The 27,109-nt window shown below is 36.1% G+C and overlaps 1 protein-coding gene across 1 annotated transcript; it reads left to right on the forward strand.

The window, feature by feature from the left end:
* The first annotated feature begins 1,269 nt into the window (after nt 1-1,269).
* On the forward strand, nt 1,270-27,056 carry LOC145982299 (uncharacterized). Its single transcript, XM_083115870.1, has 5 exons — nt 1,270-2,176; nt 15,875-15,961; nt 22,249-22,355; nt 25,698-25,839; nt 26,920-27,056. Exons 2-5 carry the CDS (start codon nt 15,886-15,888, stop codon nt 27,054-27,056), a joined length of 462 nt encoding a protein of 153 aa, XP_082971996.1. The 5' UTR covers nt 1,270-2,176; nt 15,875-15,885.
* The last annotated feature ends 53 nt before the right edge of the window (nt 27,057-27,109 follow it).

Genomic DNA, 27,109 nt, shown 5'->3' on the forward strand with positions numbered 1-27,109 from the left:
CTGGTTGCAGGCTTCTGATTGGTCGAGTTGTAAGAATTGCGCGGACGATGTTCCCGGGCGGGTGTCGTCACGGGAACATCACGTCGAATGGGCCGGGGTTCTACTCGGCGTGGCTGGTTAGATCGGGTCTTGCGATCTTCTTTTACCTTTTTGAATAGGGCACATCCCCTATAGCTGGCATAATGTTGGAGTCCACAATTGGCACATCGCGGTTTGGTATCCCGATCCTTCTCTGGGCATTCGGCGAACTTATGCGGCCCCGCACACTTAACGCAGCGGGGTGTGGCGAAGCAGTGCCGCTGCCCGTGCCCCACCCGTTGGCACGCGTGGCACTGTAATATCATGGAAGAGCGGTACTTCTCCACCTGGATCTCATAACCGTGGATACGGTCCATTTTGTAGATTCGGTACGAGTCTGGAATATTAGGCAAAACCACCAATAAAAGTGGTGATGGTTGTTTTGTCGGAGCGGGTCGTTGTGACTCTGTTGAGGCCTGCTTCGGGCGTCGAATGGAAGTAGTAAGGTGCTGTATACTATGGATACGTAATCGAAATTCTGTTGTCAGGATTTCCTGGAGACAGTCGAGAGGGATATCAATCGGAAGGTTGCGAATGATGACTTTTAATTTTTCGGCTGCAGCAGAGCCGTAGGCGAATCCAATCTTGTTCGTTTTGAGGTAGTCACAAGCTTTTGTGAATACTCCATGGTCGAACGTGGTGATTCGGCAGTGTCCTTTCGTATATCGAAATAACAGTTGACCTTCAACTTGTTCATCTATATCTACAGCGAAGTCGTTAGTCGTCATATTATATACAGTTATGCAGGGGGGCCTGCGTGTCTTCTTAGGCTGAGCGGTAACTGGCTCGTTACCACTAGTCTGACTTCCAGAGCGGCGATTGTGCTGCGACGCTGTCTGTCTGTCGCTGACGAACTCGGCTGTAGTATCTGCTACCCCCTCTTCTTCTGCTGGTTGTTGTCGCTCATCGCGGGCTCGTTTTTTCCTACGCCCCCTGTCCATGACCGGGGTTTCGGAGACGAAGATTTCCCGTTTCTACCACAGCGTGGTATAATTTCCGTGGTGCGCAGACCTCGGCATCAATGGGGTGAGTGAAGTGGGGAAAGGGAAAGGGAAAGAACATCAGCGCCATCCTACAGTCTCTTTATAAGGTCTCTGTCTTCTAGACAACTGACTGTCTATAACTTCAGATGTTATCACCATGTGGCGACACTTTACATTTTGTTTTTTGGTAGTTTTGCTGCGCGTTCGTTTCAAAGATTTCAGTTCGTAATACTTCTGAAATTTTGATTTTTTCCAGTGCTTTATACTTTGTACTCCAACAAAAGCTTATGTGTACACGATGATAAATCATCTGTGTGTTTTGAAGTTCTTACAGTGCTTGGTAAAAGGCTTTATTTTCCCGTGTGTGCCCGTGCAAGTGCATACATTCTGTAATCAGTGACATTTCTCATCTTGGTAACACAAATTCGGAGATTTGTCACTACAGCCTATATCGAGATTGAAAGTTATTTTTAACATTTATTAGGCCAGAAGTATTGGTGAGGGCATGCCCTCTTATTGTCCTCCGATGTTGAAGAAACGCCATGAACACTCGGTACGAAAATTGCAGTACCGACGACGGAGGAAAAAATAATTTTTAACATGCTGATTTGGAAGACACTAATTTTTTTAAGGTATGATTTCGAACATTGCAACTGTATTCGTGAGAATACTGTACTCAAAATAAATACATTGAACTGGATTTGACAAGACAAGGACCTATTCAATTTTTTAAATTGTGGTCTTTTAATAAATAACTGAAATAATACAAGTTATGTTTTGAATAATAAAAGAACCCATGTTTATAAATTAAATATGTAACATTACATACTGTGCGGTTATGGCTTACACATTATTTTTCCTTTCGCACAGTTTTCACCAAAAAATATTTTTTTTCTGCAGTTAAAAGGTTTTATCGGATTCTTTCAATTTCATTGTTGAAAAAAAATATATTTGGAAAGAAGAAACATTTCCGACTATTTTTTTTTTACTGTAAATGACACTTGCGAATCATGTTATACAAAAAATATGAAAGTAGTAGTCTGCTTGGATTGGTTTGTAATGACAGAATCTTCTAAACGAAAAAAGTCGAATTGATTTTTGTATAATTGAAACAGGTAAATTAGTTATTATTAGAGGTGGATTTGATGTGTGAATTGTAGATGTGAGTATAGAAATCTTTGTGTAAAATGCTAACATATCTGTGGTTTAATATAAACACTAAATATAAATGAGGAATACCTAAGAGTTCATATCACACCTATTGTAATCTTTCTAAGTAATTACGGACTTATGCATTTCAAAAATGAGCTTTTAAAGGTTTGTTTTGGTAAGACTAGTTTACGTCCTTTGGTAAATATGCGATAACGCACGGACACCTTTAACTCATTTATTTCCTTAATTTTACCACTGGTACTTACCTTTTCTGCATTGCAGAACATTCTTTAAGGTGAAGTTATGCCTTTTTCCATAAAATAGTGTCAACTTTTCATATTACGAGTGATTATTTGTCTTCCTTGTTCCGCTTGGGTAACAGACAATATGGCATGCACTCGTCATGGATCATCGCGCCGTGCTTGTGTTTTGTCGTTTTGGAGTGGGTATGCAGTGTTTCAACCTACTTAACCGAAAAATACCTACTTTCATGTTCATTATGTCATCAGAAACCACTGACGGATAGCCCCAAAAAAACATTCACGATAGCCCCAAAAACCATTCACATTAGCCCCAAAAACCATTTCTGGCAAGGTTAGGTTAGGTAAGCATAGTTAAAAAAAAGAAAGAAATTCTCGTAAAAAAATGCACGTTTGGAAACACTGACGAGACCGTGTGACTTTTGATGCTCTCGCCATCTGCACGCACACAATGGAAACAATGGCATAATATGGCAGGCAATGCAAGTTTCTCACGTAAAAAGTGATTAATTCTTGTTCGGCAGCATTCAGATACGAAGTTTTTAGTTTCCCGTGAAAGAAAATACCTCCAAGAACATCCAGAATGCTAAAGAAACTCATTTCAGTAAGTACTTTCTCCTGTACATTTGAAGAAATCCGTCTGGGCGATATCGCATTTTTACCAAAAATACATGTTGGGCTGGTTAAAAAAATTGTAGAAATCATTGTTTGGTCATGTCAAGGTATGTTGTATTATATCTTATTGTATTTTTTATAGTCATGTTATTGAAGTTATTTTCACTAAGTAGATGAAGTCTAGTTTGGCATGTACTTATTTCAGTACATGACAACTGGATTTCATGTACTTAGTAAAATGGTGGCATGAGGTGTAAGCTATGCCTTAACTAAGTTAAATTGTTTAGTTTTAGATGTTCGTCTCTCTGATGGAAAAGAAATAATGCATGCAAGCCCTTGTGAGACAAGCAAGCACATAAATACATCATAGAAAATGGTAAAATCTCATGCAAAACATCATAAAAATATTCAAGATCTAGACACTACCTTGTGTATATATGTATCCTTTCAAATGCACATACATTAGCACAAGGTTAAGGCTAAAAGTAGAGATTACTGGTGGTCAGCAATTTTACTATATTTTAAACCCATGTGTATTTAATATTCTCGCCTAGGTGGGTTTGAAAATTCTAACTACAATGGATCCTCGATTTTATATGTTTCAAGTGACCAACCTAAAATAAAGCTTAATATGCAGGAAATGTAGAATCTAGGAAAATATTATACTTTGCTGTGTTAGGACCATCAGAATTGAATGTTTAATGAGAGAAAATGTAAAATCTGTGAACGTAATATCGAGGTTCCACTGTATTTATAAGGTACATGTCTAGACAATAGTCCTTGCACATTTTTGTGAACTGCTTTTTCTGCTTGACTTCGGGTACTTTTCAGCACGTATGTTTTTTTTTTGGTAGAGCATAATACCATTTTTTTTTACAATAAACTATTTAACAATTTACCATTTTCTTCTAATTGTGCTGTTCCCTTCCCGCAAGAGTGAGATAGATTTTTTATTTTTTTAAGAACTCCAACTCTCTTCTATGATTTTATTTTATTTATTTACTTGACGTAAATAAAAAAAAAATTATATGAAATCATGCACAAGAAGAATGCATAGTTGTTAGGTTAGGCCTGTTAGGTTTGGTTCTCTTAGTATAAATGTCATTGATTGTCATTCTCATGATTTTTAGCACATGGAGATGCATTGTAATTGAATAATTAGAGATTTTATGGCGTCACATTCGAGGAATGCCTACGTTGCTAGGTTTGGTTCTCTTAGCATAAATAACGTTGCGAGTGGAAAGTGTGCTACCCAACATGTTGCCATGTTGTGCTATGACATTTCAAATGTACGATTTCTTCAATAGAGGGCCTGCGTGTACATTCATGAGTTGCCAAGAACAAGAAATGTGTGAAGTGTAGCAGATGTTATTTTAAAAGATTTACACTTTTTTTTCATGGTAATAGTAATTACTTGTTATCCTTCGATATCTGCCATTTATTTCTTATATGTATGAAAATTTCTTCATATAAGTGGTGAGAGATGCAAACAATTGGACGTACCGTGGTCACATTTCAACAATAAATTACTTTCTTATTTGTGGTTTCCGCATGTTAAAATCATTTTCAAACAGCTTAAAACATCGAAATGTGCAGATTGGAAAGAGAAAGGTTGGAATTTTCGAGGGGGGTACGATCGGTCACCAGCTCCGATTTCACTTTAAAAAAGCAGGGTACATGAAGACCCAAGTACCTTTTGTTATATTGCGATTTCATGATGCTACATATGCATATTTTACATGGTTTGGTTTCAATTTACGTCTGTTAACACGCACTGCAAAATTTTAGCAATTACTGTGTGTTTCCTTGACACTGGATTTTCACTTCCAAATACTTCTGCAAACCCAGCCAGAAGTAGGAAATGGTGAAGGATTATGATACTTCTGTACTTGCCAAAAGTCGTTTGTTTAGTATCGTCTTAGTTATGAACTTAGATCGCTCACTGTCTGGTGTTCAATAAATGCTTTCGTAGTTAAGATTAGGCAGGTCAGGTTTAGTTCGCTTAGCATTTTAATAATTCGACTTTTTTAAAATGAAAACTGTGCTGATTAGTTGAAGGAAGGTTCCAATTTATTTCTACATTTATTCCCACTAGTCTACCATACTTACTGGTGCTTCTATCAACAGAGAATGCCTTGTCCATGGGAAGCATTCATGCTTTTGCAAGGTAATGTTTTTTTCAACACAATAACTTTTTTTGAAAAAATCCAAACAGTGCTAATTACTTTAAGGCAGGTTCAAATTTCATGTGACAATGATTGCCAAAAGTCTACAATAATTAGACACACTGCTAGGAGAATTTGGAAAAAAACATAAAACAATTGGAACCGTTACCATGAAAGCACTTATTGAACAAAATCTTCAAACATTTGGACTGCAAGAAAGTACAGACGTTATTCAGAATCGAACCATATAAAAAAAATGCATACGTAGCATGATGAAATCACAATAAAACAAAAGGAACTTGTGCCGAATGGAATGTGAACAATAATGGGTGAAATTTTCTGGCTCATTTTGTGCATTATTTTTGTGAGGCAGCTCAACTTTCAATTTATGGATGCCAGTCTTGTACATATGATTGTGCCTTTTCCATATTATCGAATCACTACCATACATGTACTCCTGCACATGCTTCATAATGAATACTTACTACATCTTCGTTGCAGCACACATTTTCTATCTTGTGTATTTCCATATACATTTTACATTTTATTTAAACAGTGAATGGCCATTTGTCATCCTGATAGACTAATGATGCTATCTTTGAAACATTGAGTATGCTTTTTTTTCTGCATTTTCATAAAAATTTCTTTCGCTTTGCTTGACACATTCCATCCATTTATCTCCTATCAATTAATAACCCCCATGGAAATACCAGAGTTGGCTATAGGCAGGTGAGCGATTGTATGATACCATGCTATTTTCTAACTTCCTTCTCCTCTTTTTTTAATCCAGAGAATTATCTTTTTAACAGTTCCAAATGTTTAATGATTTTTCGCAAGTTTTGTAGGAGTATTAGGAAGTGCTCTAGAATACTGAAACAATTCTGGGAGTAAGCTTGAAGCTTGGCGAAACTAATTAGCATGGTTAAAACATTCACTATGTATTAGTTACTGGAGAAATTGATTTGAAATGTAGGTTGCATGAGCTGGCATTCTTGGTTTCCGGTCAACTTAGACACAAGGTTTTTGTGGATTTCCATGGGAGACTCATAGGAAATTTTCTTGTTCGAGACCAGATATTATGCAATCAGGTGTTTAAAGTATTTAGGGGTGTTATTTTAATGCTAAGAGTCTTGACCCTGACCCACCTAACCTAACAACAAAAGGAAATTGGGTTATTTTATTGTGCTAAAACAATGCACCTCACCTGCCTAGCCTAACAACATAAATCATTTAGTGAAGAAATACCCCTCTGCACCCCATACACATGAAGTAGATAGCAGCAGCAATCTCTATCCAAGACGACAGTAAACAAATAGCTGCTCGCAAGCAAATAATCACATGGCGGTATATTTAAGGGGGAAAATATTCTCCAGAAAACATGCAGCAAGTATCACTAAGATTGTGAAGTATGTGTTAACAGGCTTGATTTGTTTATGCTACGACGAACTCTTCACGTGCTTAGCGCCAAGCGGCGTATTGTTTGAGTATTATCATGTGCGTTCTGCTGGGAAATAGTTTAATTTAACAAGCAAATGAAAAATGTCAATATTAATTTGAAAATTAGGTGAAAACATCTGCACTTGTTGCACTTGGCCAGCCGCCACTGCTGTATACCTAGTACAGTGTAGAAAGTAGAAAGTTTGTCCTGGTTGATGACTATCACATTTCATATGAACGTTTTCTGTTGTATTTCAGTCTCATGAATTTGCTATAATTTTGTAGTGTTTTTATATGATAGTGTTTACATTGTTACCAACTCCATGTGATATGAGCTGCATGTTGGAATTATGTATCTCACTCTTTTATTTGAATTGCTGTTTATAAAGTTTGTTGGTCCCAAGTTTGGATTGTTTAATCCTGAACTAATCATCATACATACCCAGTTTTTTTTTACATGATTCCATTTCTATTTGCCTGTTAACCCTTTCTAGGCGTATGACGAAATATTCGTCATGCATGGAAATTCCACAAGGACGGGGCTCATTTTAAGCAAAGTGTAACATGTTGAAAAGAGTTGTAATAACACGATAAATGCCAACGAGGGCTCATTTTATTCAGAATTTCCAAGGCTTTCATTCGGCAAGGTAAACATGTCTATGTGTACCCATTTTTGGAGCAACAGACAGAGGGATTTTTTCCCCCCCCAAAGTTTGGCTAGCTCCCATCCGGTAGCACTCATTGATCTGGGCAAAACGCTACTTGTCGCTGATTGCCCCAACTGGCAAATACATAGTATCAAAACGATAATACAAATAGTATTTTTTTTTTAAAAAAATGAAGAAATAAACTCAAGGTCAAGGAGAATGTTTACCACAACTGACCGGAAACTCCATCGGAAATTTGCCCATCGATCTGGACATACCACCACTGGTAGCTGATTGTCCCAAGTTATACAAAGGTGAATACGTAGTATCAAAACGATAATACAAATAGTATATTTAAAAAAAAGGAAGAAAAAACTCAAAATCAAGGAGAATTTTCATCACAACTGGCTGCAGAGACGTCATCAGAAATGCCCCCGTTGATCAGGGCAAACCACCACTAGTCGCTGATTGCCCCAAGTTATATAAAGGCGAAAACGACATCACAACAATTAGCCTGGCAATGCAAGAATGACGTCAGAGTCTACTTGGCAATGACGGCAGATGTGACCTGAAAGCTTGGAGAATAAACCAAAAAAGATTGCATGTGTTTTTTAAATTCAGTATCCTGTTTATTAAACTTTTATTACCAAAACATTTGTTTGACAAAATATTCATCCTCCGTCCTTGAATTACTTCTGGCATCTATAGGCCCTGCCCTGAAAGGGTTAACAGATTTCTGAATCTTAGTGATTACTTACTGCATGTCTTGTGGAGAACATTTTTTTCCCTTTCTCATACGCTCATGGGCCGGCCCCCGTGGTGGAGTGATTAGCACATCGCGCTACATCGCCAGGAGTCCCAGGTTCGAATATTTCAAGCTTACAATAGGTAACGCCACTCTCATCTTCAGGGTAAAAGTGAAGATGAGATTGATATTAGCTCTTGAAAGCTTGGAATCTTTTCCACAACTCACTTGGTCAATAGCTCAAGAGGATCTTTTCAACAATACACAAAAATGTTAGATTTCTTACCCAGATTTTACATTTTCTTCCATTTCAATTTTTTTAAGTCTCCAGCCACTGAAGAATGTAGAATCAAGATAGGTTGCACCATGTACTTTTAAAATAATCAAGTTGAAGAACTTAGAAGTTATTTTGCTTTATTGTGTGGCCTACAAAGAATTTGGTAACATGGACATTGTGAAGAATCCAGACAATTTTCAAGTTAATAAAATAAAAGAAGGAACAAATTAAGAAAGAGTAATTTAGATATTAATGGATTGATATAACAGCTTAGGAAGTGGATATGGTACTCGCATACATGTTATTCTTTTTAGCTAAAAGACCTAGAGTCGAGTGGGTTTAAGTTAGAAACCTACATAAGTATAGATGTTTTATTGGTTTATTTTCTAATTTTGTATTTTTTATTCCAGAAATCATAATTTAAAGTAATAAACATGACACTGCTGCATTTCAATAAACAATTTTAAAAATGGAATAAATTAAATATATAAATTGTTCCCTCAGAAATTAACTTCACATAACACCTGCTGGTTACAGTTAATTTTGTAATGCTTCGGGCAGTTGTAACTTTGAGTAACATAAAAGGATAAAGATTACTGAATAGTATGCCTCTACATCCAGTTACTTTTGTTTTGTTGCATGTGGTTTAGTTGAAAGTTAGCCAAGAGAATCAGGTGAAGGCTCTCTTCCTTCTCCTGAAGCTTATACAAAGTGACTGCATCTTGTTATCTCAATTTGTAAATGAGGATTGCCACTACTTCTGATAGTGGCTTCATAATGTATACCTCATTGTCATATACAGAAAATATACTCTGAACCATAAGTTTCTGCAGGAAAGTATCATAAGATTTGACTTTAACATGTAAAGGTGATGTCGTTAATCTGTTATTGGCTAATATCTATGATGTTCAGGACAAGTCACAAACTGCAATTTTCTGTTGCTTTCATTCAAGTCACACTGAATCAATTAATGAAAATATTACAATTTTATATTGGAAATAGTTAAGGATTCTAAAAAAGTGATTATTCAACATGTATATCATGTCTCTAATGTTTGCTATTAAAAGAATAAACATTAATAACTGTCTTCTGTAAAATTGTATTTTTTGACTAAAGTGCTTTTTCCCAAACAGCCTAGATATGCACTACTTTTTAATTTGAAACTCAATGTTTTTGTGCTGAAAGGATCGGAATTTAGGTAAATTTCATTATGAATTTAACACACGTGCATGTACACGCATGCACACACACACATACATATACACATGTATAGAAACAGATTGATAGAGGGATGAATGGATGCAACTGCTGGTGAAATTGCTGCACATGATAGTCTGTTTTACATTTTTTGTGTAAAATCTACATGGTAGATTAAAGTGGTCTAATTGCTACATCAGACATGCCAACCTCTGAAAATTGAGAAAATGCAGATAAAACTAAAGTCATCATTATTTAAATTTCTCCCCCAATAACATGATGTAATATTTCCTTTATCACTTGTACATTTATTCATATCTAATTTTACGTTATAATCTGTAAATTTTCATACACAGTGTGTTTCAAAAGTCACGCAACCCAAAGTTTGACTCTTGTAACCGGTATGTGAATTAAGCTTTATACTTGGAGGGGATGCCGAATCGGTGCTGTATTTGCGATTTTGTTTCCGAGGAGGGGGGATAGGTTTTTTTGGGTATGAAATTTTTGTATATGTTGCCAGTTAGTCACCATTACTATTTAAGTTTTAAGTACCTAGGACATTAAATCTTATGATAACATTTAGATGTAATTTAGAAACAGGATGTTTAGCTACATTCTAAGAAAACCCAAACCCATACACAAAAAGAGGAATATACTAAAACAGAGAGAAGTTAACAAAATATCTATTGCACGTTCAACTCAGGTGGTTGCAAATTAATTAGCGGTGCTTGCGCACCCCTTGGTTTTCTTCAGCACCCCTTTTTCAAAACCTATGTTCAACCAAAACCACTAATTCTTACAGTGTCATATTATGTCATGCTGTCACATTGAGCACTGAATGTTAGGTATTGAAGTGAGACCGCTGTTCTTGCCTCTCCCTGGAGAAACTCCTCTGGTCAATCCATGTATGTCATTGGCCTCCCTTGAACAAGCTGTTCCTTTCAAATTTCTATATACGGCATTGTATTAAAATCAAGTAAAAATGAAGCAAGTCACTAGTATTTTTCAGTTTTAATTGGTGCCTACAAAGGTTGATTAGTATTTTAATTTAGTGGCTAAAACATGCATACATGTTTCATTTTCTCTTTATTATTTTGAACATCACACCCCTAAATTTCATCCCGCATCCCTGCAACACCCCTAGATGATTAATCCTGACAATGCTGGTTCAACTCAATGATGGCATCTGGCGAGAAATGTGAGAAATGGTATACTATATGCTTTAATTCAATTTTCTTTGGTGGGGATGAAAACATCCCTGGCAGGGATTATATTTTTTTTGCCCGGGTTAATTATTTTGTACACTTCTTTCTCCAAATGTTACTTTACCACCCTGAAAGATTTCTAAGTCCAGGAATCGTTAATTTGGCAACATAGCCCTGCAGAACCAGCCGAGAGTAGCCAACTCTACTGCAGATCCCTCTACTAGATGAGAAACCCCGTCGTGAATGATTTACAGTCTTGTTTATAAGAAGAAGTCAGAAACTATATTCGCCCAACATATTAATAGAGAACAAAACTGAAAACTAAAGTATGAGGAATAATTTAAGAGAATACATGCGATTCGGCATGTTAAAATTGGGATCAGAGAAACTGTTGTGAGGTGGGAAACACTGCACTTGCTCATGGTCCACCTGGACGAAATCGTTGTCAAATTTGAACACAAAAGTGCATAATTACGAATAGTTTATGCAAATAAAATATAACACCACCTTTGCAAATACTGTGCAATGAGCGAAAAGTAACAATACTCACAATTTCCAGTGAAAATGTATTCGTCGGATGGAAAAGTGGTGGTTTGTGCAGTCATCAAGACCTTTCAAGGCATTTGCTACAAGCAAAGTTGTAGAGTATTGGTATCTTTTTTCCAATAAATTAAGGGTCGCAGGTTCAAATTCCAGGATCCTCCATACTTTTTTAAAACTTTTTTCTGTAAGTATGGCATTCAGATACATTGAGTATTTAGATTAGTAATTAAGTTGAATAATTTAGTTTCAGAATGTTCACAAAATGTAATTCGGTTTGGAATTTGATGAATGTTTCCAGGAGCTCAATGTATTTTTTTTTTTAGTAAGATATACAATTTATTTCAAAGGGGAGAAAATATGCTTTCATAAATAGATTTTTTTTTAAAAAAATCTATTTCTTTTTAATGCTAAAAGAGATATAACAACTTTCTTATACTCTGATTTGGAGCTATTGTTCATGTAAGGAGATGTTTATTATATTTATTTTGTGATTCCACGATAACGTGTTACAGGTGGACCATTAGTTCCTGTAAGTAGTATACGTAATTTTCCTTGCACTTAATTGAATAACCTACGTTGTGAAATGTAAAATGTGTTTGCGTTTTCCCGAATGGAAAGAAATATTGAAACAACAATGGCTTTTGTCCTCTCGGATGTAAATTATGCTCAAAACAAATAATATTCGAAGTAAAATATGTGTTATTTATATATCGGGAGGAGAGAAAGATTTACCAACTAAAATGCAACGTGCTTGGTTCATAAAGCAGTAGATATATACACTATAGCCAAAGTTACATGCTCTGTTCCATTCTGCGGACAAAATTGAATTGCAATGACACTTTGCTGGATACAATAAAGCGAAATGGTAATATTTTTATACTCCCTCTTCATCCCATCACAAGGTTTACAATGATATCAGCAAGAAAACTTCAGCGGGTCATATTTTCGGTTTGTATCAACACTCGATTGTTCTCAAGTTACTTTTCTCTGATTGTGCAATTAAACAATTTTACAATATGCTCTTGCAGTCATTTAAGACAAATTTGAAGAAAAAAAAATACATGGCATTTCAAACAGTAAATAACAATGACACACGATATATCATATATAAGGAAAGAAAGAAAAATGGAAGAAATATTTATCATCGTTCACCTTGTTGTGCATGCTGCTTCTTTATTATTATGGAAACAGGATTTTATGAATTGATTCTCCTGTCTTGCGGCATATGTTCACTTGCAACACATTTTACAAGCAAATATTCATTAGTACAGCCATGTTACAGCAGCTGAACGACGGTCAACGTCTGCTGATCGGAAAAGAATCGCAGGTCAACTTTGATCGCAGATCGCATGGACTTAATCTCAGTTCAACTTTTATACAACACAAAATTAGAGTTCAGCGTGACTGCAGATCAATTTTACTGGCTAATCGAGGATCAACTGTTTTATACAATCAGGCCCTAGTCTGTCAAGTGTGACCCAGGTTGCATTAATAGAAAAAGCAAGTCTAATTCTCTTGTTTAAATACAGCTTGAGTTTTCATCTTAACTGGCTTCTTGATGGGGGGGTTCATTGAATAAATTTATTTTCTTAATTGCTAATTGCCAAATAAATAAAGGCTAAGAAAAATGATTAAAAAAAAAAGGTCAAGAAAAAGTCAAGAATTTTGGATTTGTTATTTTGGTAGACACCCTGCATCCTTCTTCATGGCTGTTGTAGGAACAGCTATTTGAACCGGATGCTACATACGTTTGATGATGCAACTCTCTGTCAGTGTGTTCACCCACTTTTTTTTTTTAACTATGCTTGCCTAACCTAACCAAACCTAACCTAACCTTATCAGAAATGGTTCGTGGGGCTATCCGTGAATGGTTCATGGGGCTATCCGTCAGCTACCCATGCATAATGTACAATTTGCACACGTGACGATCAAGATAGTAGGTATTTTTCAGTGAAGAAGGTTGGAAACACTGCATACCCACTACGGTAGTGAAGATGTGTCCTCCATATTGTGTGTTAAGTAAGCGAAAGAAGGAATAAGAAAAATTACTCTGTATGTGAAATATTGTGTTTTTGTGTAAAAAGCATAATGGCATCGTGAACTATGTTCCGCAATACACAATTGGTAAGTACGAACCATGTGAAACACAAAATATCTGATTTTAATGTGTTTCCGATATACAGAACTGGTACCATATCTGATGTCCGAAGTTTTTGTGTGATTTCGGACAAACAATTATACAAACGGTTTGTCTGAATTTGTACCTTTCTATGGGTGATTTCAGACACAAAAATGAGTTTTAAAGACAGCACAGGGCTACATAGAGACAAAATACATGCATAGAAAAAAATATCAATTACATTATCTGCATATTAAACAAGACAATCACAATCACATCCTTTTGTGTTTAATTGTTCTATCTTAAAACATGCTTCCAGTAAAAAATCACAGAATATTGTATTCAAATGTGAATTTTCCTCCCTTGTCTTGTGGATTTGGAAGGACAATGGAATCTTCATCTTCTACGGTAGGAAACACAAAGACTCTTCTATTGTTATTGTAAAAACATAGAAATTTCACATCAACCTTTTTTGCATCCACACCAGTTACACCACCAACATATTTTTGTGATTCCTCTTTTTTGTTCTCTGTGTACATATAACGCACTGTTACCAACCTGTTTTCTTCTAGAACAGGATTGCAGGTTCCTGACATGGGCTCTATCTTGTTAGTCTGGTATTTTGGATTCATCACTGCTGTCTACGTACATTGATTCATCGCTGCTGTGTACAAATCCTTCTTATCATAGTTTCCATAATTCTGTCCTCCAACTTTTTATCTGTACACATGCAGCACTGTCCGAATTCACCATACTGATGCACTGTCTTCCACTTTCACTGCTGCTACACATCCACGTGCAAGTGCAAACAGCTTACACTATCACAGAACTGTCCTTACTCCTCCATTGTTGACACATTCCTGGAACAAAAATTCCTAACTTCCATTATTTGTCAGCTATGGCCCAAAGGACAACAATGTGAATTCTCTTTTAACTTCCAACATGCCTCACACACACAATGACACATGTGCACAAGTTCAACAACTCTAAGTTATCAGCTACATATCTCGGCAATGCCACAAGCAACAACGCGGGAACTGACAACAGACTGGTGATGTGTTTCAGGCTTGACAATGGAGGAAATACACTCTCGTCCTAATTCTCCCCAGATTACGGTAATGTTTTCTTGTTCTAATTGAAGGGAAACAGACTGATATCAGGTTTAGCATTGTTATGATGGTTCAGAAAATATGATTTTGCATCAACTTCTGAGCCCTAGTAATCACATTACATCTTTGACCAAATTCTTTGTGTTGAATTATTATTAGCATTCACTCTAAGTATTTTTTTTATTATTTTCTTTAAACATTAATAATTAATTCTTTTGATCTGAATCGATGAAAGTATTAATTATTGCTGTTTAAATCAAATAATAAAAAGAATTACTTAGAGTGAATGCTAATAATAATCAAGGATATGTTATGTAAATTAGTTTAACAACAGTTGCAGACTTTTCAAATCTAGCATGCCCAGATTGAGTGAAAAATTAGTGCTTTGAAATAAATCTCGTCTCTCTTAGTGCCAGAAAGATAGAAAAAAGCAAAAAACAACAACAAACAAACAAAAAAAGTTGAGCAGATGGAAACATTCATAGAATTCTACACTGAGTTAATTATTGTGAACATTCTGAAACAAAAATATTCAACTTAATGACTAAACTCCATACTCAATGTATCTCAATGCCATACCTTAAAAAGAATGGAGAGTCTTGGATTTCAATCTGCGACCCTTAATTCCTAGGGAAAGACAGCTCAGTTGACACCAGTAATCTACCAAATGCTCTACAACATCGCTGGTAGCAAACATCTTGAAATGCATTGATGACTGCACAAGCTGCCACTTTTCTATGTGACACATTTTTCCTGCAAATTGTGAGAATTATTAAATTTTTGCTCATTGCACAGTACTTTGCAAGGTATTGTTATATTTATTTTGGATAAAGCATTTGTTCATTTGTGTTCAAGCTTGACAGTGATTTCCTCCAGGTGGACCACTAGCAAGTGCAGTGTTTACAACCTCACAACAGTTTCTCTGATTCCAATTTTAACATGCCAAATCGCAAGTATTCTCCAAAATTATTCGTTACACTAAAGTTTTCCATTTTGTTATCTATTAATATGATTGTGTGGTGAATAGGTTTCTAACTTCATGTTATCACGAAGCATGTTAATGTTTTACCACAATGTTTCTCGTCTAGTATAGGGACTTCTTAACAGAAAAGTGATGTACAATATCAATAGAAATGCACGTCATTATAAAATGCCTTTATATGAATAATATATACTGCTATTGATTGTGTCTACTTCATATTATGGAACTTAACAGCATTTTTTTTTTTTTTACAATGAATGGTCAGGTATTGAAATTTTGTAGCTGTGTAATTATATTAGAAACATAAGGCTTTACTCATATATGAAATATGTGATCATTGTTTTCTTGTTTTTTTACCAGGAGTGGACAGCATGGACCCTAGGTACTTGCCTGAGATGATTCCCTATGAGGAATATAACAGTGAAGATGAAGACCTGAATCACTATTGTAAGTGAAGGGGCTAGTATTTTTTATTTATTTGGAATTACCTTCCTAGAAGTTAATTTGAAAATGTCATCACTAGAGGCATGAATATTTTGTTTTTGACGAAAACATGAAATGTGAATTGTGAACATTGTAATGTTAATTTTTCACATTTCTGAAATGTGTGAGGTGCATTTGACAACCCTGTTTTGTCACGAAATAATGCTTAAGGAACTGCAAAATGTGAAATAGACTCTCCAACTTGAAATTTAGTTTATTTACCAACCTGACACTTTCTGAATTTTGAATTATCCTGTGAGTTGTGCAATTCATCGAACATTGATTAAAGGCCGAATCACACGCAATTGGATTTCCAGTAGGAATGCTTTAGTTGGCACTGAACTGGCTATCTGGGTGGAAATTATGGCTGCCCGGCTGGTTGCTTGACTGGTTTTGAGGAATAGACCATACTATAATTGCAACTGGCTTTCCTTGACTGGATTCTGTAGAACAGCTAATCAGAGCAAAGTTTTTCCATGTGAGGATAATCTGTGAGTTTGCCAATGGAAAGTTTTTGTCTAGTTTCTGAGTATTGGTTGTTTTAGTTCACTTCTCGATAAAATAAAAAGTGACAGAGATGATTTGTGTTCAGTTCATTATTATTTAGGCATTTATGCAAAGTGATGACATTTGTACGTGACAAATATAATTAGCCGATAATGAAAATCCTTATTGTGTATTAAATGATTGTGACATTTAGTTGAACAAAATATTTTTTTATGAATGAATTCTGTTAATCTCGTGTATGAATATGCATACCTGAGTTTATTTAAAAGCTTGTTCAGTATGCATTGTTTTTTTTTTTTGCACAATACATGTAAATAATTATATGTTTTCCAAAGTTTAATATATTTTTGATCAGACCCTTTCTTTCTATAGTCTATACATAGGATGTTATGCTGCTTATCAAAAGGAATTTCCATATAAAGTTTTCACATCAAAACAGTGAACGTGTACTTTTTTATTTTCTTATTATTTTTTTACTGATTCATTGTTTGTGCTTAATTTGAAGAGCAGGATGTAATATGTTGTCATACTTCTCATAAACGACCTCCATGGTGGAGTGAAGGGGTGTAAGGGGTGACCTTTTCCAAAGACACCCAAATGTAAATCTCCCTTCAATCACTGCATTTTGCAGACTAGCGAGGCTTTGACATTTGGCCAGTACAACTTCTGTGGGGACCATGTTTGTCATCCTTACAGTGTTTGTCTTTTCATCCATTTCATTTTATCACCATTCATCCTCATCTTTTCAATTAGCCAAAAGTGGCAGAAAAGGGAAGTAAAGTAAAGCAATCAATCAATCAATCAATAAATCCATGGAGTGATTAGCACAGCACGTTATAATGGAACCACAAGCAGACCCGCGACTTCTGTGCGATACTCCCACATGGAGGGGAGGGTTAGAGTGGAGCATGCTTCCTTATGGCCCAAGTTGAACTGATGAAGGGGGAGGTGTGTGGAGACTTTTCGCCTAAGGTTCTTTTCCTTGTTGTCACTGTATACAATGCCAGGGGTCCTGGATTCAGATCCTGGCTTTGGAATTGTTGCTGTTTGTGAGTGTCCCTTCATCAGTTTCATAATATCACTCACCCTCGTCGTGATTAGCCAAAAGTGGCAGAAAAGTGGCTCTAAATAACAAGAATTAAACCTTACTTCTCAGGAAACTAAGATAATAGATTTCCTTTTTGTATTTTAAAAGCTGTTTGTGGCAGAAGACTGCTTGCATACTTTCATAGAACTTAGGGTTTTTTTCAGATCTTAAGCTCTGTTGAAAGGTTACCCTACTTGTTTCTGCCCTTTGATTTATGGACTTTCTCCACCCAGAAATCTAGGTACTTTTGTTCTAGTAAAAAACAACATTATGGCTACATACAACTGTAACTTAAAATAGCAAGGAATTAGTCTTATAATACTAACAACACATTTTTTTGGGTCCTTGTTTACTGAATTTTGTTGATTTTTTTAGATGATACTTTGCTGAATACAGGGTAATTATAAATGATTCATCGGGTTTGAAAGGCTGCATTAAAAAAAATACATATAACATACAATAAAGAATGATACCTGAAAATAAAGAGAAACTGTCCACATTTTAGACATACTTTCACAAATGTTCAATGTGGCTTCCTTTCAACACATGACACACATCTATGCGATAGTCTAGTTCGCCCCACACGTGCTCTAGCATATCCCTACTAATGAATGTAAATGTAGCTGTAATGTGATCCTGCAGCTCAACCAAAGTTGTTGGTAGTGGTGACACATACACTGTGTCTTTCACATGCCCCCAAAGAAAAGAAAATCACAAACTGTTAGATCGGGAGATCTGGGAGGCCATGGGAAAAGCGCTAAGTCATCTTCAGCACATCACCCAATCCAACGGTTTGGGAGTTCTTAGTTCAGGTAGCAACACACCTCAGTGTGCCAATGGGGCGGTGCCCCATCAAGTTAGAATACGAAGTTATTGGAATCCTCTTTCACTTGTACAAACAACCACAACTGCAACATATCGAGGAATGACATACCTGTCACAGTGTTCTCTGTGAAAAAAAAGGGACCCTACACCTTTTATTTAGACACTGCACCTTGTGGTTGTTTAGTACCCCGTATACGAACATTATGGCGATTAACCTTGCCACTCAAATGGAATGTTGCCTCGTCACTAAAGAGCAGAATCTCAAGCAAACCGTCGTCCTCCATAGTGTCCTGAATGGAATTACAAAATTCATATCATTTGATGAGGTTGTCCAGTTGTAACATTTGCAATAACTGTATGCGGTACAGTTTCAGTCGCAATCGGGTTCGCAAAATCTCCCTGACAGCTGGCTGTGGAATATCAAGTTCCCGACTGGCACGGTATGTTGACTCACCCTAACTCGCTCCACTGTTTCATCAGAATTGCTTGGATGGCTGGTGCTTTTACCTTTACACAGGCAACCAGTTTCCTTAAACTGTTGATGCCATCGCAGAATGTTTTGGTGACCTGGCGGTGCAGTTGCAAATGGTCTCTGGAATACACGTTGTATGGTAATAAAGGAAAAACACGTCTCATGTTCCAAAACACAGAATGCTTTTGGCTGCATAGACGCCATTTTGGAAACTAGGTTTGTGCTGCCATCTGTCAGCAGGTGGCAATGTTACAAATATGAAATATTTAACTTTCAGATGTGTTCTTTCGTTTCATGATTGCCACTCACGTGTTATATTAATTGTTTTGGAAATATTTCACTTTAAAACCCAATGAATCATTTATAATTACCCTGTACTATCATGATAATGACACTATTTACGGTTTAATAAGTATTTTGTATGTATTTCTACACAAAATGTATGCATTACGTATATTAAATTTTGTGTTTCCACAATACACAATTGAATAGTTTTTTATTCCAATTGTGCAACATGGAGATACAAAACTTCACTTACATAATAACTTAAACAGCGTTTACTGCATCCATCATGAAAATGTATGCAGTTTTTTTTATGTAAAAACATGATTGTGTTGTGAAGCATCATAAATTTAGTGTGTTTAACAATATGTTAAATAATAGTAATAATAATAATTATTTTTATAGATTTTGTTAACCTTTAAAGTCCCATGGCGCTTATGCAGTTTTTACCTCTGTCCCAGGCAATTTAAACTAGTTTTGTAAGGTTTAGCAAAAATCGTTATGGCTTCCTTCCTATGGCAGATAATTTAGTGAAACAAGAAACATTTTACTAAATATAAAATGTACTTTGACACAGAAAAGACTAAGTGTTGATATCTGTATGTATTTGCTATTATTCGTGGCTTCAAATGTGAAAATTGAAAACAACAAAAAGAAAAGACAAAATTTTGCCCCTCCCTCTCCTTATTGAAAAATGGGACAGGAACAAATTCTATGTCCTATTTGCAACCACATGTCTACATTATAATTCAATATTTGTTTTGTTCCTAATACCTTTTGCCATCCGTAGGGAAAAAAAACCTAAGTGCACGAGTTATTTTCGACAAGGGTTGCCAACATTTACAATGAAGTGCAGGAGTTATTTTCGACAAGGGTTGACAACATGCACAATGAAATGCACAAGTTATTTTTAGCCCCAATCCTACCTCTTACTCCACCCCTTTCATTTTCCTTCCGAAGGAGGAGTGGTTGTCTTCTGAAGCAAGTGTTGTGCAAAGTCCATTTCACTCGCTGAAAAGTTATTGCCGCAAACACTTTTGACAACAATGCCCCCTCCGACCATGACCTGCTTCAGCATATTGAGAAGGAAAACAATAGACAAAACTATTTCCTCATACGTTACTTTTCCTGCAAGACATGAGATTGTAAACAAGCATTTACAATGGTGCCAACTCACTTCTTTGAGCTTTGTCATTCGATGCCTCTTTTACTGCATCGACAAAGAGGAGGTGTAAGTTTAACAGCTGCTGCTGACGTCATTAGGTGTTTAAGAGCACCAGGGTCACTGTCGATGCATATCGACTTGGTTTCAAGTTCCATGCACTTTGAGTACAGCACCTTGAATAACCTAGTGTGGAAAACGACCCAAGAAACTGGTTCCCCGAGACGATGACGAGTAGATGGCAGTGCGATCGACCCAGGTGCTAATTTTGTTATGAAAGTAATGCGGCTTAGTTAGTTTTTGGAATATATTGTGTAGATTTGTTTCTCTAGAAAGGCGGTAAGTGAATTGATGGAAACAGTTATATTTGTGGAGTGATTTGCAGTCACGAAATGGCATTAATTTACACAGAAAAGTAACATAAATACGTTTTATGTGCAACGCAACACGAGCATCAACATATCGCATGTGAGGCTGGACGTCAAACGGATTGTGTACACAAGTTTATTTTTGTGTACTAATAAAACTGAAATAGTGTCATGAAGGAGAAAAAATGTTTCGTGGCATACATATTATGAAGTCATTTTCCCGAAATGCAGATATTCGAAATAATTTAATTTCATATTCCATGCAGTTCAAATAGCCGATTAGGATGTACCTTGTCATCTCTATCAACAAATTGCTTGACATTCGTGTCGATTGGTAAGTAGAACATTGGTGTTAAGGACTGTGCATAATCTCTGATAATGTATTGTTCATCGAAATGCAATTCACAAACACCAGCTGTGTCATAGAGTTCCTTGTCAGCTCTGGGAATTGCTCGATTCCACTTGGCTAATTTATCTTTTTGTTTGGGAACACTAAATATACAAATACCCTTTTCTTTACTTGAACGATATCCACTAGAACAACGAGGCACAAAACAGTGGCGACAGTTTCCAGACATGGTGAAAATATAACTCAACCTATGCGTTGTTTACATTTTTCCAGTAAGTGGGAAACGAAAAGTGTCATATTTCACACTTGCGAGTTTTTGGGCGGTAAGTTGGACAACACGCGAGTGGATGTAAAACAATCTTTGAAAAATAAACGAGTATTGTCTGTGTGAATTTCCATAAAAATAATATTTGTGACAATGACAATATTAATGAACCTTTCAGGATAATGCATACACAATACTAATTCTCGCAGCAATTGTCATGTTACAATCCATACCTATGTTTTCTTCCGTATTGTTAATAAAAAACTCAAGGACAGGTCATGATCGACGGTTCATAATATTCTTTAATATTTTCGCGACTACTGTACCAAATATCATAAAAATTTTTTGATACAAAGAAATGTTACAAGGAAAAGAATCAGACGTTGCAGCAAAAACCCCATTTACTTCCATTATAAGCAGTCGAACACCAAGCACTGGGGTCAACACCATCGCCTCTAGCGGATCATTTTTGAATGGAACCAGCCAGAGTGCGCAGAACCATGCCGTTTTCCACACTACGTTATTCTAGGCGCTGTACTTTGAGTCATGAGCATAGAAAATGAACAGGGTTGCAAGGTGACAAAAAAAGGTTTTGTTCCTTTGGTCAACATATGATAGATCGAGACCGTGGCCAAAAATGCCATCGGTCAGCACATGACCGATCGGGACTTAAAAGGTTAATAGTTCAGTATAATTTTGTGTGAAGAGACTCCAAATGGTTAGCATAGTACACTCTGATTGAGAAACTAAATATGCTGACCAAGGAAGAAATTTATTTTATTATGAAACATAAACTAAACATTGAGGAACTAAGAGTTCTGATTTTGAATTCTACTATGTAAGGTATAAATGTTTCCTTGAAGTTGTTCATTTTTCTTAATTGTCTCAAAGCAACTTGAAAGAACTAAAAGTATAATATATTTTATTGTTTCAGGGGATGACTTTCCCTTTGTACAAACACAATTCGAAAACACCTTCCCTGTGCATCCATCTGCCATCGGATTGTATGGACAAGAAGTGTCAAGAAGACGCCAGTACCAGGTATGAAAATTTATTTTAACATTCTCACTTTTAATTCCTGTGTCTGGTGCTCATACATACAAACGAGGGTCGTTCAAGGAAAAAGTTTCCTTTTTTTTTGGGGGGGGGAGAAAGTACGAGCCCGATAAATGAAATGAAACTAGCAATGTGTTATTTCGTCTTTCCTCTACATTTACACACAATTCAATGTTCGTACAGGCATGTGATTAGCGTGAGTCATGCAGTGAAAAATGTTCCTTGACCATAAGGAGTAGCGAGTCATGGCGGAGCAACTTTTTAAATTTTTTTTTGGCGGTGTGGAGTATTGCTCACAGAGTTTTTGAAGAAACGGGAAACAGTCAATACTGCACGTTATTGCCAAACACTGAAGAAAGTGAAAAAAGCAATTCGCCGCAAACATCCTGGACTCCTTTCTGCTGGTGTCATTCTTTTGGATGACAATGCTCGTTCCCATTTGGCAGCACTAACACAGGATAAACATCCATCCATCCATCCATCCATCCATCCATCCATCCATCCATCCATCCATCCATCCATCCATCCATCCATCCATCCTAAGCCTCAATATTTTGTCCCCATTTTCAGAACCTTTTAGCTTTCTCAGAAGCTCAAAACACTAAAAGTAACTCAGTAGTCGGGTTAAAAGAGAAATGTTTAAATTCAGAGAAGTATTGTATGTGATATTAGCATCACACTGAAAAATGCTCTATTGTGAATGGTTGTCGTTGAAAATTGCTGTCCTGGTGATGCTTGGCAAGAGCTTCTGTTTCAGTATGTGACTGATGGTGAAGCATTTATCCAGCATGTTGTTACTAGAGATGAGACCTGGGTACATTTATACAAGTCATAACTAAAGTGACAAAGCATGGAGTGGTGCCACACCTCATCTCCAAAAGTGAAGAACTTGTGGGTGCAGTGATCTTCAAGCAAAGTCATGTTGACTTTCTTCTGGGATCACGAGGCTGAACTTAGAGTACTAGATGTTCAGAAGAAGAATTGTGGCCAGTGTCACGTATTCAACTTTCTGAGGGAAAATCTGAAACCAGCTATTTACCATAAATGACACAGGTTGTTGGTAGTGGGAGTGTGTCTCCTCCACAACAATGCGAGAGCACTTACTGCTAAAGCAAGTGTTGACTATTGAGGAACTGTGAACTGAGTGCATCCCACATCCTCAATACTTGTACTGTCGGATTTGCACGTTTTCGATACACTGAGTAGAATGCAGTTCCAGGACGATGATGAGGTTCAGTTGGCATGTGTGATTGGCTGCACACCCATCCACATTTTTTCCCCATGTTATTTACGTGCTTGTCAAATGCTGGCATAGGTGCATTGAACTAAAGGGGACTAGGCTGAACAGTGATAATACATTTATTTCAGTGTTTGCAATAAATACTCTTGTGTAAATAAAAAAATGTAACTTTTCTATTTATTGAGCCTTGTATGTTCATCAGTAGAAAATTATAAGAGTAACATTGGTATTGATTTAAAATGTGGCTCAATTCTAGTGGAGAGTTAATTTTGCCCGATGATTTTGCATGAAGACAGTTTTCTGCATAGTGCCATTGATAAGATCATCCTTACAGTTTCTGTTTCAAGTGAATAAGTTTCTTTGTGGACTGTGGCTAAAAGAAACTTACAATATATAGCAAAATGTTACATATAATTTTCCTGTAGGAACAGGAAAGAGAAATATTTGAAGGGGGAAAATAAAATTTGCGAGCATAAAATTGGAGTTTAACTGGACTCTTAGATGAACAAGCTGGTTGTATGAGTGTTATTTTTTAAGTAAGGTCCATTTTGCAATAAAAACTAAGTAAGTAATGTTTTCCAAAAAAAAAAAAAAAAAAACACATTTATTTTCTGAATTTACATACTCTATGTTTCTACATTATTTCCTTGCCGGTTTAAGGATTTATCGTAACGAACTACGAGATTTTGGATACCCTTCTCATAGAACTCTGCTGCCTGTGATGATAGCCAGTTACTTACAGAAGCTGAGTTAATTGTTGTTCCTGGCAGCAAAAAGTCCACTAGCAAAACACCCTGCCTGTTCGAAAACACAGTTGCCATGATGCTGCTAAAACATTGCCGGGAGTCTGTGCGTGCACTCATTCCCACGCTCACATGCAATTTCAAATGGTATTCACAAACAGTCCTTGCGCCTAGTGACTACCACCTCTTCCACCATCTGAAGACTTTCCTGAAAACTACCATGAGAAACTGGATATCATCACAGCTGGCAGAGTTGTATGAGGAGGGTATCCAAAAACTCTTAGTTCGTTATGATAAATGTTTAAACTGGCAAGGAAATATGTAGAAAAGTAGAGAAGTGTATGCAAATTCAGAAAAGAAAGGTTTATTTTAAAAAAATACATCTACTTACTTCGTTTTTATTGCAAAACTGACCTTACTTAAAAAAATAACCCTTGTATTATTTAATGTGCATTTCATTAGGAACAAATAAATTATTTATTTTGGGGATGGAACTGAATTCTATGAGTAACTATTTTTTAACACAATTTACACATGTTAAAACTGAAATAAGTACAGTGCATTTGAAAAGTTATCCAGCAACAAATTTGTTTACAACGCAAAAACTAGCCATACAACTATATGAAAATTAAATATAAATTTAGCCCAGAAATTAAACTGTCAAGTGCCAAGTATGTTGCACGTGCCCAACACTACATAATTTATACCACTGATCTCTTTTAAGTAAGATGTCACCAGGTACCAGTGCAGCTGGAATGAAGCCCAGGGGAATCAAAACAGGATAGCCATTTTCAAGTAAAAACTCACAAGTACCAATTCAGGGAGATGATATAATTTTTGATGTTACTCATAAAATTGATATTCTTAATCCATTAATTGACATCCATACATCCACCCACCCCCTCCCACAATCGGACACAAATCACAATGTAGTAAGTTGCCACTCAACGATGCAATAATTTATCGCTATTTCTCCTACAAGATTTGCATTCTGGAAAAAAAAAAACACTAATGAGGAGGCAGAAGATGCTTCAGAATGCAAAGAACCCAGTACGAATCTCCCTCCATAAGCAGTTAATGAAATGCTTGACTTCTGAAACATGCTGTACAAAGAAATCTAATGTCATGCACAATCTTTGAGTATTTGATCACATTTTTTATTCTAATTGGATGTGTGGAAAATTATTTCCTACATCTGCTATAGATCTCTTCAGGCATTACATGTAGTTTACTTTGGCCATTTTAAACATCTTATTGACATTGCAATATTTAAATGCTTATGTGGATTTGTTTTTTTTTTGTTTTTTTATAAAAACTACCATATTTATTACTATTATTACCTAGCACTCGGAGAGATCTTTGAACTGCATCATGGCAGGACCTGGCATAGGCAATTCATTAGAAATGATGCTAGCACACCAGTCACCACAACAGGATGCTATTGCAAATATAGAGTATGGTCCTGCTCTCAGTTTGAGGCCACAGAGTAAGTTACTTTTGTTTTTTCTTTTTCTCTTTATTTCTTTTTATTTTACCTAAAGTTTCAGATACAGTACTGAATGACCATTTTACACTGAAACAGGAACAGCAGGGAAATGACAACAACAACAAAATATACTACAAGATGGCACTGAAAACAAATCAAAATTATACATACATGGTTAACAATATGTTAAAACTTTGTTCTGGCAAGAATATGTCCACATTTGGAGGCAGGTTATTATATGAGTGAGGAAGCCTGTAGAAAAGAGACCGCTGTACAAGGGAGAGCCTTGTGGTGGGATTGTGATGTTCTTCTGTTGTTAGTTCTGGGTTAGGGAAGGGGATAGGGCTGAGTAGATAGCTGAACATTTTTCACAATTTAAAGTTATTGAGAATAGGTAAAATTTAGCAGTTGATGCAGAACAAAATTGAGTGACTCATAATTTCTTCAATGTTCTTTTTTCCTGATATGGTTATAATGTGTGTACTTAGTTTTTAAGTAATTAAGTGCTCAAAGAAAATAGCCACTTGCTATAGTATTTCCTAAATGCCTATTTAATGTGTTCTTCACAAGAAACATTGTATTAATGAGATTTTATGTATGGTAGGGATGCACCCACATGAAATTTTTGCCAATACCAAATACTGACATTCAGCTTATCCGATATGAAATTGTAAATGTTCCTTGAATAACATAATGGTTAGAAAACCTCCTTAATTATGGTATGTGCCCAGATGGCTGAATATTGTTTTGTGTTTGAAAAAGGAACTGCACATTTAGACATTTACTTTACAAAGTCAGAACATCTGAAACACATTTATATTCATAAATATAAAATTAGCCAAATTTCACACTAAATTGTAGGGTTATTTGCTATATTGGATAGGTAATTTTAACGATAAAGTGATGTGCCTGTAGTGCAAAATATCGACAATGGACCAGTTAATCTGTTCCATCCTTAATATGTAAAAAACTTTGCAATTCAGATAACTTTGTGATGCCACAGTTACACTTACTTCTTTTGAGCTATTGAAACTCAAAAATTCCCAACACTAAAATATTTGGTATTTTCTCCTACTGCAGGAGGAAGTTGGATCCCAGGTGGTGTTAGAGGATCTTTGCAACAACAAAGTGGTGGTACTGTAACAGCCCCATTAAAACATCTTCAGCCAGTTATGGCTTGGAATATTTTTATAAGAATTTACAACAGTTCATGTTAACAAATATATGTGTGTTTACTTGAATTATTTCACATGCCTTAAGTCTGTCTAAA

The sequence above is a fragment of the Lepisma saccharinum genome, chromosome 2, assembly GCF_977018435.1.
Source record: "Lepisma saccharinum chromosome 2, izLepSacc3.1, whole genome shotgun sequence".
In the NCBI taxonomy this organism is placed as follows: Eukaryota; Metazoa; Arthropoda; class Insecta; order Zygentoma; family Lepismatidae; genus Lepisma; species Lepisma saccharinum.